The sequence below is a fragment of the Siniperca chuatsi genome, linkage group LG16 (genome assembly GCF_020085105.1).
Source record: "Siniperca chuatsi isolate FFG_IHB_CAS linkage group LG16, ASM2008510v1, whole genome shotgun sequence".
Lineage (NCBI taxonomy): Eukaryota > Metazoa > Chordata > Actinopteri > Centrarchiformes > Sinipercidae > Siniperca > Siniperca chuatsi.
The window spans coordinates 12,524,975-12,540,075 of NC_058057.1; the positions used below are offsets into that span (position 1 = coordinate 12,524,975).

A 15,101-nucleotide genomic window follows, 5' to 3' on the forward strand; every position below is an offset into this window, starting at 1 on the left:
GCATGTGGTTACGTGTACAGAAAATGTTTATTTGATGAGAAAACGGCAAGATATGTATGCTTGTATAATTTTTCTTCTTTGTGTGTGTGTTTGTATATGTGAAACTGAGAGTGTGTGTCACCTTCCACAGAGCAGGAGGTGTCAGGGAAGCCAGAGGTTACTGATGCAGTCTTATGAGGCGAGAAACACAGAACCTGAAAAGTGATCCCCAATGCTACAGAATCACCCTGCCAGTGCTGCACGCTGGATATCCTGGTAACGACTGATAACATAACTGCTTTTGAACCAACACTGTGCAGTATTTAAGTACTTCACAGCATATTCAGTGTAACAAATGGTTTTTAAAATGTAATTAAAACTATGTCATGCGCTGTGTCATATATGAGCCTCAAAAGTCACTGTGTTTAGAGGACAATATGTGACAATGTAACTTGTCACATATTTTACCATGCAGCTCCTCAGGTATGTTTGAACCAGTTAGCTCATTTGCAACAGCAATTGACACTACTTGAACTGCCATTGCAGTGGCATGCAGGGGAGCTGCTGGTATCAGATATCCATAGGCTTGACATGCAGTAAATCATCAACACCCTGAAATATGAGCCATCATTAATGGAATACAATGCAATGCTGCAATACAGAGAGACAGAGTCTTTATGTCAAAGCACTGTCATATTTATTACCAAGAAAAAAGAATACATTAAAGGCATATCATAGTCATTTGTCACAGCTGTTATTTGAACATCTTAAATATATTACTTTGACAATATTATACAGTAAAACACACTGTTGTTGACAGTTAGCAGATTGCTGCTGGGAGCACAGTTGCAACTTAATCTACTCCTACTGGTGGCCAGGTTGAATTTGATTTAACAAGGCGACCATGAGGATTAAACACGAGCATGCACCCTCAAACTAGGGCTGCATGCAAAATCTCATTATACAGAAAACACCTGAAATTCAATACAAAAAAAGAGGAAAGTGAATAAGGGGGGACTGCAACAAAGCAATATGTTGATAATATGTTGGCACAGAAGAAGCAAAAAGCCACAGCAACACTGGAGAATGTCGTGGATGTGTTTTATCTTGAACAGGATGCAATTAAGCATCCTTTGTAACTCTCTTAAAGCATTTTTGTTCAACAGAAACGTCCTTACTATTTACACAGAGAGGGTTTTCCTGGAGGAAGGGAACAAGCTTTATTGAAATGGAAAGGTATCACATAATGACAGTCTCAGTCTGAAGTGAATAGGAAATGAGAGGCCGGTGCTTCAGAGCGGGACTTGGGGTTCTGGTCATGGGGCTAGGAGGGCGAGTAAGGGGACTCGGGGGACGGTACATTGGGCCTGATGGAGCGATGATCCTGGCAGTAGTGGTGCGGCCGGCCCATCTGGAAGGAGGTCGCTGGTTGGCTGGCCGCGCAGGACGAGAGAAGTTCTTGTTAAGTTTGGCTGGGGACAACTCGACTGTGTTTACCTGAACAGAGACATAACGGGACACATGTCAGCTTGTACAGTATCAGCACGAGTTTCATCACTTGCTTTTGTAGAATTGATGGTAATGCTGGACTTAAACAAATAAAGAAGCAGAAAAAACCCCTACCTGCTGTGGATCCTGTCTATAAACTGTGTGTCCTGTTCTGGGACTGGAGCTGTACTCATGTTGGATCTCCAGCATGTCCAGCAGCTCAATAAGTCCTTCATCCCTCGCTCGACCACAACCTGGCAACTCCTGTCCCGCTAACCCTCCCCTCTGGATCTTCTGAGCTCCAGAAGAAGCACTTGAAACCCTGTAGTCCATTTTGGGCTCCGCATTTTGGGGTTCAGACTTCCTTGCTCTCTCCCCGTGAGCCAGTCCTCCATCTCTGTCTGCCCCACTGTTAGCCCTGGGTCTAATCTTTGGGCTCCCTGCCACCTGTGATCTCCTCTGGGAGTGCTGGGGACTCGCGTGGGACCCTTTAGAACCACTGTAGCCTCCTCTGTGATCCTTGTGGTTCTGTCTACCAGAGTCTGATACTAGCCGCCATTCTTGGCTGGGCTCTATCTCTGCTGTCAGCACGTCGGAATCTGCTTGGCATTTCTGGGTAGGCACGCGCATGGGCGCCCTGCCGGCGACTGCAGTGGCTCCAAGAGCTCTGCGCTGACAGCCAGGGGTGGGGCACTTTGGCTCTGGGGCCAGCCCCTGATGGGTCACCACCCCTGATTCGGTGAGCATTTTGCCCTCGTTCTCCTGAAGCATGGCTCCAAACTTCCTGAGAACAGAGGGGCTGCTGCACTTCCTATCTCCCAGGACGCCAGCACCGTAGGACTTCCTGTCCAGAGCAGGAGATTCAGCTGTTGTGATTGGAAGCTGTGTGCGTGGTTGTACAGCAGGAGCATCCCTTTGTCCCAGAGGGGGCTTGGCACCTGTGTTTTCTTTGTTGGGGGAACTTTCTCTGCAAGGGGAGGTCTTCATGTAAGACGCTTGGTTCTTCCTGTTTTCAGTTTCCTCAAAACTGCCCAAAAACTGCTTTTGACCAAGCCTGAACCAGAAACAAACAAAAATAAGATAAACAGGTGTGTTCCTCACATTACATCATTCTTCAAAATGTTCATGAATGTGGCTCCAGTGCACACTCACTTACCTTTCATTTCTAGAACTTCTTCTGATCACATCCTGGTATGTAGGGATGTCTGGGCTCACCTTGATTGTGTCACTGAAGCGCTGAGAGAGATGGGGGGAAATATATTTAAAAAACATCCATATAAACCTCCACCTACTGTATTTAAAAGCTTTAAATAAGAGTCAGCTACTTCAAGGCAAGGTTCCGTTTACTGTACCTTTACCAAAACTGAACCTCAGCTGACCCTTGGTCATCACTCGATATAGCACTGCTGAAACTATTCTGATCTACTGTACTTTAATGTTGTCAGCGCACGTGGCTTTTCATGTGGACCAGGAAGCAGTTTCAGTCTTGGCTTTCTTCTTGACTGCTTTGTCAGGAGTTATGAAAGTGCAAGAGTTGGGAAAGACTGCAGTGAAAGTATGTGAAACTAATTCCTATCTGGTTACCTGTGTGTGTAAGCAGACTGGAAGGAACCAGCTAACTGTAATCAATATGTTCCTGACTGAACCCCAGCTTTGACTCATATTATGCCCACCTTTCTGGTTTCCTCAGATGTGCAGATGCCAACAGAATGAGGCATAAGGCAGGGAAATGATAAGAATTGCCTTTACTTACCACATGGCGAGCTCCATTGTTCTTCCGGCTCATTTGCTTCCCCTGCCCCAAGTAATCCTGCAATAAGTCTCCGATCTCTGAAACTCCGTTGGTGTGGCAGTAACCGTAGCCATTCTGATGACTCACAGGGTAGCTGTAGCCATTGGGGCTATAGTTACAGTCGTTACTATAGTGATGTGGCCCAGTTATAGCTCCAGGGTGATGGCCGGGCGCAAAAAGACCATTGCCATGGTGGCCTAGGCCACACTCCAACTCACTGCCATTTTTCTGGTTGTCAGTAGTGATATCGTTTGCTCCTCTGCGGGCCTGAACTTCATTGTACAACTGAAAATTTAAAACAGAAGAAAAAATTAACAACTTCCTGCTGATGTCCTGTTAATTGGGTGTATTATTCATATATTTGTACCTAATTAGCTGCATTTCTACATGCACATATTATACACAACTATATGCAAAACACAGCAACAGGAACTGTATCAAGCAAGTCTAATTATCACAAAACCGTTGCACAGCCTAACCTATATTTATGATCAGCCCTATATTCCACTTTGCGTAAGCATCTGTTTCCCATTGCAACCTTTAATAATTCCTTTAGTATCCACTTTCAGACTGTGTGTGTGTGAGAGAGAGAGAGAGTTTGTGTGTGTGTGTGTTCAGCATGTCTGTCAGTACATCACAGTTTAATTAGCTTGTTAACATTTGTCTGTATCATTACTCCAACAAGGCCATGAGGTTGAGTCAGTCGGGACGCTGCCAGCAGTTTATTATGGTGCACAAGCACACACACATATTACGCCAATTATCACACACTCTAGGGATTACTGAAGCACTTCATAACCTGGAAACAAAACCATTAATATGTACACACACTCTAGCATCACATGTGTGAATGAAAACGGTGTCATATTTGAGTCAGTTGCAACCACATTTGGATCATTGTTAAACCAAACTCTTAAATAAATCTTAGCGATTCTATGCAGATGAATTTCTTCATCTTTCTTGACTCCACTCTACAATTAATGATGGAGAACAGAATTAACCATCAACATGAGCTACTTTAATCTAACCTCTATATTTCAGTTTATCAGTAGGTGTAGCATTGTACAGTGGAGATCAATAAGAGGAGAAAGAAAAAAAGTTGATTTATAACACTGACAAGATAAGCGTCAAGCTTAAAACTCAGAGTTGCTCCTTAAATCCCATTTTCACACATTATATGTCAAAATTCCATTCAGTGACCCAAACTGTCCATAGACCTAGCTACTGTATTTAATGTCATCATTCCAATACAATGTGTGTTTTCAGGGCAATGGGCAGCTTGAGATCATATTTTTGGAAATTAACTTTGTCTAGTCTCTATTATACGAAATCTTACCTCTTCAATTTTTCTCTGGATGTCCTGCAGCTGGTCCTCCCACTCCTGCATTTCTGAGTCGAAGTTGTCCATCAGCTCTGGCCTCTCTTGCCCCCAGCCCCGGCCACTGTGTTCCAGCCCACGCTCCAGATCAATGGCTGCCATGACGCTGGCTGCTCAATACCCAGAGGCCTTTTTAAATGGCAATTTCCCCTTTCTCCTGTTTCACTTTCCTGTCAGAGGTCACTGTAGGGCTGAAGGGTCGATGACCTGGAAACACTATAAAGACAAACACATGGGAAAAAAGAGGGTTGGCATACTTTTACAAAACAAAGCCGGCTTTAAGCTTCTTTTCTCTGTGTTTCTGTCATTTAGCCCCAAATCTGGTTTTGACAACTCTTTTTTCTTTTAGACAAGTGAACATTTTTAACGCTTTTTTACAATGCTGGTCAAACTGTTTCAGAATAAAACATACTACTGCACCAGTGGCAATGACATCTGACTGAGGTTAAACTGATGGAAGTTTTATTTAATTGAATTTCATTTTTTTCCTTTTCTCTTTTGCTTTAATGACTAGTTGGACACGCTCTGCCCTAACAAAAGGTCAGATATTCACGACCCTCCTCTCTTTTCGCATTCTTGTCCAAAATTTGCATGTAAGCCCACCTATGCAGCACATGTGGACAAGAGTGTTGCATGACAGCCTTGCAAGTGTTTAGACACTTGGCCACTTTGATCTCCAGCCTGCCACTGTATGCCTTGTGACACGGGAAGAAAAAAAACTTGCAGGGTTTAACACCAAAATGCCTTCATCTAAATTTTGCTGTGTCATATCTCAGATGCATTCATAGTTGCCCCTCAGATGTATCCCCAAACCCAAACCCTGTAAATGTGGCCTGGTCAACATTCATCAATGGCATGGGAAAGTTGTATCCCAATGGGAGTATTAATTGCCTATATATTGTTGCAGCTCCAATCAAATAAACTAAGTCAACCAGGGTTTGTTGTTGTTGTTGTTGCTATCATTGAATATGACGAGTACCCTGGCTGAAAGTGCCCGAATGTACCAGCCACTTCCCTCCCACCTGTGATGTAAGAGTAGAGATATTAATATTCTTGTAACTATGCATAGTAAACTGGCTGCATGGCCTGTGCGCATGAGAGAGGGGCAGCTAGAGTGAATGTATGTCAGAGACAAAGACAAAGAAAACATTTAAAGTTACACCCTAAAAGTTGCTCAAAATAAAATGAATAAATATGATTAAAAATAAAATGAAGAAATAAATTGAAATAATCACCTTAAGGCTAAACATGACAACAGTGGACTTCAGGTTTAGCCATTCGTGCTGTCTAAATTTAAATATGCTAAGCCTATATACAATTAATTTCAAATATCGTCCCATATGGCACTAAAGCATAATTACAGCTGCCATTTACGCCTCAATAATAAACAGCTGTCCTTACCTTACTCAACATACAAGTGTTCACTGCCCTCCAGTAACAATCCTCAGTCTGCTCTAGTTCCTGCACGCCGTGCGCTCCGACCTCTCCAACAGATTCACTGCTGTCGTCTCCAAACTGTCAAGTCCCCTCTCTACTGTGCTTCCTCCTCGCTTTTCCTCCTCTGTGTTACGTAAAACCCCGCGGACTGGATTTAAAGGGCCCTCTTCTCCCAGTTGGTGTCGGGGTTAAGTCCGGAGCTTTGAGCTAAAGGGTAAACAACTTCTGTTCCAGCCGGGGTACCCAGCCTTTATACTGCTCCCCAGTGTTTACGTGTGCGCGCCATTGGATGGGATCAAATATCATAATGTCAAATTTATTCCAGCATTTGAAGTCTCGATGGGACAACTGTCGTCACCAGCATCCTGGCTATAATTACTGGGGCTCACGGAGAGAGGGAAAGTGTTTACATAGCTATTTCAGCTGCTGCGGTCTCTCGGCCAATAGGATTCTCTGTTGCTACTCTGCTTTAGGATGCTTGGGCAGATTTTGTCTTGTGACCGTACCCTACTGCAAATCATTTTTCCAAGGGATGCCAAATGGTTGTAGGTGACACAGTGAGCAATAATGTGTCACAGTCAGTAATATCTTTATTGCAGATAGTCACGAAAAGGAAACTACAAGGTGGATGCCTGGCATGTTTGGCACAATTTCAGTCATTTTTTAAATTTTACACAGACTTTCAATGTCATTAAACTTCGTAGTCTCAGCATTTTTTAGGTATAATATTTTCTGGCATATTTTGTAACATACTAACCAATACAAATAGCACAGGCTTCACATACCGTATGTTTCAAATTGTGCTAAAGAGCAAAATGTGTGAAATCTCATACAATGTCCTGGAGTAACCTGAACCTGTGACTGTGACTTTTTGACTCATCCTGCTGCAGTGGCGCCTGAAAACAGTTGCTACTGTTCATCTGCCACGCCATCAATTACTGATGCCTGCCTGTAATCAGGGGTCCTGGTGGGAATTTTGAATTCCTTCCAGTTTTAAGCCCCAGGATCATCACCATTATTCCCCCACCTGTTGTGTTCCCTAATAAATGACAAATCCTTCAGGAGTTATGGAGCGGGATGAAAACAAACTTTATCCTTACTTTACCTTAAGGATGCAAAAACAGCAAGATGGTACAGCAAGTGTTGTTCTGAAAAACAAAGAAGGTGCGACTCCTGTCAAGGTTAAACCAGGACATAAATCAGCAGGGAAAGGTGATTTAAGTTTCCTCCCTTACAGTCCTGTGACCTTAAAGCTCAATGGAAGCAATGCTAAATTCTATATGACCTCCATTTCTGTCACAACATAATCTCAACTCAAAAGGTCCACTTACTAGCATCTCAGGACTTTCAGGCACATCTCATGGTCCTCATTATCGCTATGACTTACATCCACTTTCCTGTTGGCTTAAAGAATTAGTTTGACATTTGGGAAATACATTTATTCCCTTTGTAAAAACGAAAGCCAGGCTAGCTGTTTCCCCCTGCTTTCAGTCTTTACAGTATGCTAAACTAAGTTAATCAGCTGCTGGCTCTAGTGTTATATTTAGCATACAGACATAACAATGGTTTCAATCTTATTATCCAATTCTAAGCAACAAAGCGAATAAGTACATTTCCCAAAATGTCAAAATATTCCTTTAAGACAGACATCTCATCCGTCTGAAGCCAACATGGACGAGAGGTCCAATAAGTGCTCAGGAATATGGACCTATGGAGCTCCATGGACCCTAGAGTTGAAATTATTTTGTCACACTTACTGTTCCCAATGAACAGACACGCATCTTGAAACTACTCAAAATTTGTTAAAATGTACTGTAGGAATCAACCAAAATACTGAACAGAACTGTCTCTACACTGACTGCTTGGGTTGTGGTCCCTTATATTTTCCTGGTCAAAGAGATGCATAGTAATGATGACAATGACCTGTCCCACAAAGAGTGATGCCACACACCACAAGTATGTGGACCATACATGAAATACAATTATTGGATTCCATTGGTTTCTTTTTTTAATCTTTATTATTTACATTTATATTTTGTTTTATTATTTTACATTTTGCTTTTGTTATTCCCTCTGCTGCACTACAATCAGATCTGTGACACATTGACTGGACAATAGTCACTTTGAATTGAACTGGGATAGTGTCAGCTACAGTGTTAACAAGCCTAGTTTCTCTTTCTTAAAGTTTCACATGGTAACTCACCTTCTTGGGGGGCAGTTGTGGACAGTGATGTGTTGTGGATAATGTAGACTCCAGTGTTGAATCTAGCCACCCTTTCTTGAGTGTGACTGCAGCCTTGGCAGCTTTTCCTGTGCTTTTGGTTACCTTGGCAACAAATGATGCGGGGAGGAAAAAAAAATCAAAAGAGCAAAAACAAACAAGGGATGATGTGTATTAAGGGAGGCGTACATCACAGGACAAAGAAAAGAGTAAAAAGAAAGACTAGTTTAAAGATGGTGGCGTAGGAGAGGGATGAGAATAACACAAGTATGAGGATGAGCAAAATGATAGGCTGGAACATCTGGGCGAAGGAGGAGTGGAGTGACAAACCACAAGAGATGAGAAACAAGAGGTCAGATTAAGTGAGGAAAAGGAAGAAACAGAATCAGCATTACATTTTTGAGATATTTCACATGCCACTATGAAACTCATATACATTTTTAATCTTTGTCTCACCGACAGTGGCTCCTCCGTCTCCCTGTCCTCGAGCCTCGGCACTTCCAGTCTGTCTATGAAGGCCTGCAGTTCTTTTCGGAAGGCCTTCATCTGAGCGTTAATGCGATACAGCAGCTCATGCTCCCTGATCCTGCCCCCATCATCCTCTCCACCTTCCTCCCCTCCTCTCCCGAACATCAGGTCGCCGTTTGAAACGTAGACCCTCGCCTCTGAGATGACAGTGGCCGTGTCAGCGATGAGCCGGTCGATGGTCCGAACGAGCCTCTCCGCTTCCACACGGATGTCAATCATTTGCTGCCTGTCGCGCAGGCTGCACCGGCCTCCAGGCAGGAAGCGGGCCAAGGCGGAGGAGGCGGCGCCCTCAGGCCCCGTTGGGGTGTGGAGGCCCCGTGTGGGCGTCAGGCAACGGCTGCTGCCGTTATTGTTTCTGACCTCATCTGAGTCACTTTCCCCACCTACAGGGCCCTCACGTTTGCGGTGCGGTGGGAGGAGGCGGGAGGAGGTGGAGTCCTCGTCACTCTCACGGCGACCACTTGTCGCTCCGCCGGCATCGCTCTCTGCGTCGCTGTCCCGTGGGCTGGGCCGCAGGGAGAGGTGGGAGGCCAGGTCATAGCGCTGCATGTTGGAGAGGAGCACACGGTTCTCGTACTGCAGCTGCATCACCTGAATAAAGACGAAAAGATGCACAGTAATAGCATTTTGTAGTCAGATTTTTACAAAATAGGACATAATGAACAAAGATTTAAAAATGAGGCATGACAGGATACTCTCTAGCCACGCTAGCGACATGGCTCTATGGATGGCAAAGTCTGTCTTTTGGTCGCTCAGTGTTCGTGTTTTGTGCTAATAACCAAAAGATAGCATGCAGACACGCTGAACTAAGATGGTTAACTTGATAAACTTCCTGCTAAACTTCAACATGTTTGCGTTATCATTGTGAGCATGTTGATATTAGCATTTAGCTCAAAGCAGTAAGGCCTCACAGAGCTGCTAGCATGACTGAAGACCCTTAGTCTTGTTAAAAAGGGATCAGTAATTTCTTAAAACAGCTGGACACTGCATTCTTTTAGCAAACATTACTTAAACTGGAGTTAATAGTGCATTTACAGCCTCAGCTGTGTTTTGTGTTGCTAATTAGCTAATATTAGCATGCTAACATGCTTAACTAAAATGGTGAACATGGTAAACATTAAAATATTAAATATATTAACATTAAATAGGCTACATTAAATAAATTACCATTTTTGCATTGTCAGTAGTAGCATGTTCCCATGCTAGTATTAGCATTTAGCTCCCTGCTGTGCCTAATTACAGCCTCACAGACCGCTAGCATGACTGCAGACTCTTAGTCTTGTTTTTCTATTCTTGATCATATTCCTACAAAATGAGACATAATTAGATAAAGATTGTCATGAGGTTTAACAAGATACTCTTTATTTTATGACTGTAGTAAAGTCATAAACACAGTATTTCAGAATATGTAATGTTTTATCAGCTCATAATAAGGAAACTATCAAATTAATGTCAATATTAACAATCAACTTGTAATACCTTGCCACTTAGGTCATTGATCTGCAGCCTTGCTGCCTTTAACTCCTCCTGCAGGGCTTCTGCCTTTGCTCCATCAATCCCTGCACCTCCTGCTCCTCCCCCATGCCTGGCGCCTCCCTCGTGGGTGCCAGCTTTGAACCGTAACTTGTTGAGCTCAGCAGTCACTCTTTTGTTTTGTTCTTCAGCATCGGCTAGGTTCCTCCTCAGTAGCTCTGCCTCGTCCTCCACCAACTGCAGCTGCTGTCGGAGCTCCGTCAGGTCATCACCGAGGCCTCGCCCTGCACCCGACCCACCCATCGCTCCGCACCCAGAGCTCCCAGCGCCCTCTCCTTCACCACGGAGGTCATCAAGCTCGGCCCTCAGGCCACGGTTCTCAACCTGTGGGGTAGAGGAAGAAAAGCTCAATACTCACATGACTGCCACTGAGGTGTTATTCCCTTAATAGACCCATGTAGCATTGTGTGCACTTACCTCCAACTCAACTATTTTCCTCCCCAGGATGTTGGCCTCCTCCTCCACTAGACGGAGCCGTAGCTTCAGTTCTGACTCGCGGGTGGTGGGCGGACCCCCAGCCTCTCCTTTAGGATGGGTGCTATCCAGTTCACCATAGAAGGAGCGGTACTTCTGCAGCTCTTGCTCTAGACGGTCCTTCTCTTTGTCAATCTTGGCCGTCTTCTTTCTCATAAGCACTGCTTCCTCTTTGATGAAAGCTAGCTGGCACTTAAGGTCCTCATTGTCCTCCTGGAGCATAGAGACAACACAGACTGTACTTACAGTAAATACTCAAATGTATTTAAGTAAAATGGTTAAAACCTAATCCTGAAGTTCACAAGGTTGGTCTACGCAATAAGACATAAAGATGGAAGGACTTAAGATTAAAAAGAGGATTTTGTACCACAGTCTTTCTAAGCCAAATCGTTATTTACCACTGGACCAAGAGGATATTTGACGTCTGCTAAGTCTAAAGTAATTCCTGGAGCTCTGCAAACTCTCAGCTTTCATTTAAATATACCTTTCTTTCAAATCATTGGAACACTTGCTTTGGTACCTGCTGTAGCCTGAGGTAAAATACTAAATGTTGGACTTGAGGAACATCACATGAGGATGTGAGCTAAACCTGCTGGATTTATGTATTTTAATAAGGCTTATCGATGCCTGGAATTCATATATATTCTTGACAAGACTTCTCACAAATATGCACCAAGGTGGCAGAGGGAAAAAGATAATTATTAAAAGATGAGATCACATAATATGGAGAGTGACAGAGGACAGCAGCTGTTCCTTAGGAAGATGTATTTCCGGATGATTCTCTCCATTACTTTTGGCAGCATGATTGTTATGCAAGAAAAAAACATTGTGGGAAAATGATTTCCTTATTTGTAAAAACAACTCACCTCTGTAGGAGTCTGTGCTGATTTCCGGTCTGTCTTCTGGATGTCCTTGCTTCCTCTTCTCTTCTGGGACTGTTGGAGGAAAGTAAATTAATTCAAAAATTAATGTTTTAATTTCTAATTAAATTTATATATATATATATAAATATATATATATGTATATATATGAGTATGCATGCACATGTGTCATGTGTATTGGTCCCATTCCCACTCTGATTTGTGATGGTTTACAGCTTTTTGTTGTATTCCATTCAGGCTTCTCTGTTGCACATCTTTAATATGTTCCACTATTCCTCCACTTCTGATATGAAACAGTAGTATTCACAGCTTAGATTAAAATGCACCGTCCATAAACAAAAAGATCCCAGACTCTATGATCATCAACTTGAATTATTCTGTGTTCATTAATGGATGTGATGTAGATGAATGTGGATACGTGTTACCTCTTTGGTTTTGTCTAGTTCATTCTGCAGGGCTTGTTTGGTCACTTCCACCTCTATGAGTTTCTGTCTCAGTTTTTCATTCTCCTCCTCTGTCTTGGTGCGTTTCTCCTCCACCTTCTCCAGCTCATGGTGCAGCCTCACAGACACGTCCTTCGCTACCTGCCGTGTTTGTGTGATTTCATTGAAAGCCAAACTTAGAAAAGCATTGTTTCGTTCACGTGAGGATATCATTTTAGAATATTTTCACTCCGACTTTGGTGATTTCCATGTTTTATCTGCACTTTTAGTAATGTCCTACAATTAAGTTGTACTATCTTTAAGCATTTCAAACCCTTTCAAAACCAAATATCTCCATCTAAACACAATTTATAAACCAGTAAAATGCAAAACTACAACCACGGCATCCACTTTGGAAATGCAATGTTTCCACCTGTGGCAGTGACTACACTGAAAGCTTGCATACACACTCATGAAACACACACCCTTGGGACATAAACAAACCAAACGTCCTGAGAACTACACCCAGACAGACGCACGGAGAGTCCAGCACCTTCCCCTCCCCTCTGTACCTTCAGGTCCTGCTCCAGACTCCTGAGCAGCTCCTCATCAATCTCTCCTGTCTGGGCGTAGCGCAGCCTCTTCCTCTCAGCCTTCCTCAGACGATACTGCAGGATCCGGCAGTTCTTATTGGCTCTCTCCAGCTCACGCCTCATCTCCTGCAGCTGACAAGTGTCCTCTTCGTAGAACGTGTCTCGCATCTCGTCCATCTCGGTCCTCATCTCCTCAATTTCACACTGGTGGGTGCGCAGTAAAGATTATGGGTCACAGTTATGTTTAAGTCCGGCTGTGGCTAATCTCTTCTGTTTATGGTTTTAGAATCTGACTTTTCACTCCACAGATGGAGTAATGGATATTCTGAACTTGAGCCAAATGTAGTCAACTTCAGACAAGTGCACATGATTAAAAAAACACACATAATCATCTGAATTCAAATTATTTCATGTGCTGTGACTGGATGTGAATTGTGTTTTTATCACTATATCGTCTGTGCTGAGGATATTTCCTGCAAATGCCAACGTGGCTCATACAAACATGCAAATCCCAACTGTTGACTCCCTTGGTTGTCCCTCATTTTAACACAAGATTATCATTGATCCGAGCAGATCAATACCAAAGTGATCAATAACCAATTAGTCATCTGTAGTCAGTGCATTTTCAGTTTAGGTCATAGCTTTACGTTCTGTGAAGACGTGCCTGTCTATTTTTCAGACAGTAATGTGGCCCCAGGGTTTTATGGGCCCGCAGGCTTTAAATAAACATGGATTTTCTGCAGCTCTAATATGAAAAGACAAATGTCGACTGTTTTGAAGTGGCCTACAATTCTGATGAGGTGACATACATACAAACTAACATGTATCAAACCTTAAGATCTTCATTTTCATCAAGCAGTCTCTCCATCTCGTCTTCGAAGGCCTGGTCCTGCTGTGTCACGGACCCCGCCTCTGTCGCCTCTGCAGCCGGCTCCGGCTCTCCCAGAGCGGCCTCCTCTGCGCCCGCGTTGTCCGTCTTGGTTTGCATCTTCGCACCGCTTCTTCTCAGTCTCCTCTGCAGATGGAACTGGATCAGTTCAGCCTGTAAGCATCCCCCTCTCCACAAACCCAAACCGAGGCCCGCGCCGCAGCCCACAGACGCGCCGCTTCTCTCCCTGCGGCCGCCTTCCTCTCCGGGCTTCTCCCGTTTCTCCTCCACAGAAAAAGAAGGCGAGGCTCTGCCGGACAACAGACGCTGCGAGGAGTCGCTTTTAATGCATTGAAGGCGTAAAGCGGAGCGACGGGCCGATGCTGATGAATCTGTCGGGTCTTCCCCGACAGCATCCGCCCTGTTTGGTCTGACTACACCAGCTTCAGCACCATCCGGGTGAACAGCTGCCCCGCCGCGGCTCTCGGGCTCCCTCTCCCTTCCGTCAGCGGACCTCAAACTCTCCCTCACCCCGGTGTTTCTGCTCCTTCCTGCAGGGAGAGGAGATCTGGACTTGCCTGGGTGTCTCGGAGCTCGCTTGGTCGCCCCTTCCTGGGCTCTTGCCGGCGAGGGAGCCCGGTGCTGCCTCCTCGCCCCTGCGCTATTGTCTGCTGATGATGTTGACGATGATAAGGGATCTGCAGCGCCGCTGGTGGCAGGCTTCATTTTCTGCTTCAATAAAATCAACTCAAAAACAAAACAAAAAAACACAGGCTATAATTTCTACTTATTTATCATGTGTGCACATGGAAATCGCTGCACAGGCGGTCCAAACGTGTTTAATTACAAAGCTTAGCCCGGTCTTAACTATATTCTAACATTCAAACAACTAGAAAGTTTTAACTTAGAGGAAGATGCTTCCTGTGGGTAAGCCACTAGATGCCGCTTTCCTCCATCTGCCCTCAGCTCTTCATCCTGTCCCACAGCCTAACTTTACAAGGGAGGTGTAGGCCTACTTGTTCTGTCCATGACCATGAAAGATGGACTGCAGCCTACTGGGCCGACAGCCAGTGACCGACACATTTACAAAAAAGTCCAAACAAATGCATTTTCACAGAGAGCTCCACAGGACGTGTGGGTTCTTACCGCAGAGCACTGTGCAGAGGCGCTGGGACAGGGCACCACCAGGCACTGCAGGGGCACTGGCCATATGACGTGAGGACGTACGTCAAACCAGGAAGCGAACAGCCACCCCACCCCTTTCTTCCTCCAGCCCTCAAATTCAAATGACTTGTATTAGCAAGGCCATGATTAAACACACTGTTGCCACAGCAGGTTGCACAAGGTTTGCAATGTAAGTATAAAAATGCAGAATAATGAGCAGAACATTATATCCATGGTTGGTTACAGTAGTTTCCTAAACCTACATTTACACTGCAGGAATACTCACGTCAATACTTTATAAATAACACAGTTTTTACTGTCTATACAGAGTTAAAGGTCATTC

The 15,101-nt window shown here is 44.2% G+C and overlaps 2 protein-coding genes across 4 annotated transcripts; both read right to left on the bottom strand.

Annotated features, from left to right (window-relative positions):
- Window positions 1-659: 659 nt before the first annotated feature.
- LOC122862866 (uncharacterized protein KIAA0408-like) lies at window positions 660-7,170 on the bottom strand. Its single transcript, XM_044168673.1, has 5 exons — window positions 4,596-7,170; window positions 3,221-3,544; window positions 2,624-2,703; window positions 1,603-2,521; window positions 660-1,476 (listed from the first exon to the last, which is right to left on the bottom strand). Exons 1-5 carry the CDS (start codon window positions 4,737-4,739, stop codon window positions 1,219-1,221), a joined length of 1,725 nt encoding a protein of 574 aa, XP_044024608.1. The 5' UTR covers window positions 4,740-7,170; the 3' UTR covers window positions 660-1,218.
- LOC122862864 (protein SOGA3-like) lies at window positions 4,714-14,749 on the bottom strand. Of its 3 annotated transcripts, XM_044168670.1 has the most exons (10): window positions 13,559-14,749; window positions 12,706-12,930; window positions 12,137-12,295; window positions 11,697-11,765; window positions 10,774-11,043; window positions 10,303-10,680; window positions 8,752-9,414; window positions 8,278-8,400; window positions 7,180-7,222; window positions 4,714-4,853 (listed from the first exon to the last, which is right to left on the bottom strand). In XM_044168670.1, the coding sequence occupies exons 1-9, from the start codon at window positions 14,318-14,320 to the stop codon at window positions 7,181-7,183; spliced, it is 2,691 nt and encodes an 896-aa protein (XP_044024605.1). In that variant the 5' UTR covers window positions 14,321-14,749; the 3' UTR covers window positions 4,714-4,853; window position 7,180. The 3 variants fall into 3 exon arrangements, with proteins under 3 accessions (XP_044024605.1, XP_044024606.1, XP_044024607.1); XM_044168671.1 differs by lacking the exon at window positions 7,180-7,222 and having other exon boundaries at window positions 4,717-4,853; XM_044168672.1 differs by lacking the exons at window positions 4,714-4,853; window positions 7,180-7,222 and having other exon boundaries at window positions 8,278-8,596; window positions 13,559-14,745.
- Window positions 14,750-15,101: the final 352 nt, after the last annotated feature.

Bases quoted from the DNA above. Each gene is read 5' to 3' on its own strand.
- LOC122862864 (XM_044168670.1), bottom strand. From the start codon at position 14,320: ATGAAGCCTGCCACCAGCGGCGCTGCAGATCCCTTATCATCGTCAACA. The intron at 9,415-10,302 runs GTATTACAAGTT...GTCTTTATTCAG, and splicing joins TCAATGACCTAAGTGGCAAG to GTGATGCAGCTGCAGTACGA. The intron at 7,223-8,277 runs GTGAGTTACCAT...TTTGTTTTTCAG, and splicing joins CACAACTGCCCCCCAAGAAG to AACAACACTTGCTGTACCAT.
- LOC122862866 (XM_044168673.1), bottom strand. From the start codon at position 4,739: ATGGCAGCCATTGATCTGGAGCGTGGGCTGGAACACAGTGGCCGGGGC. The intron at 3,545-4,595 runs GTAAGATTTCGT...TTAAATTTTCAG, and splicing joins TCCAGAGAAAAATTGAAGAG to TTGTACAATGAAGTTCAGGC. The intron at 1,477-1,602 runs GTAGGGGTTTTT...GTCTCTGTTCAG, and splicing joins ATAGACAGGATCCACAGCAG to GTAAACACAGTCGAGTTGTC.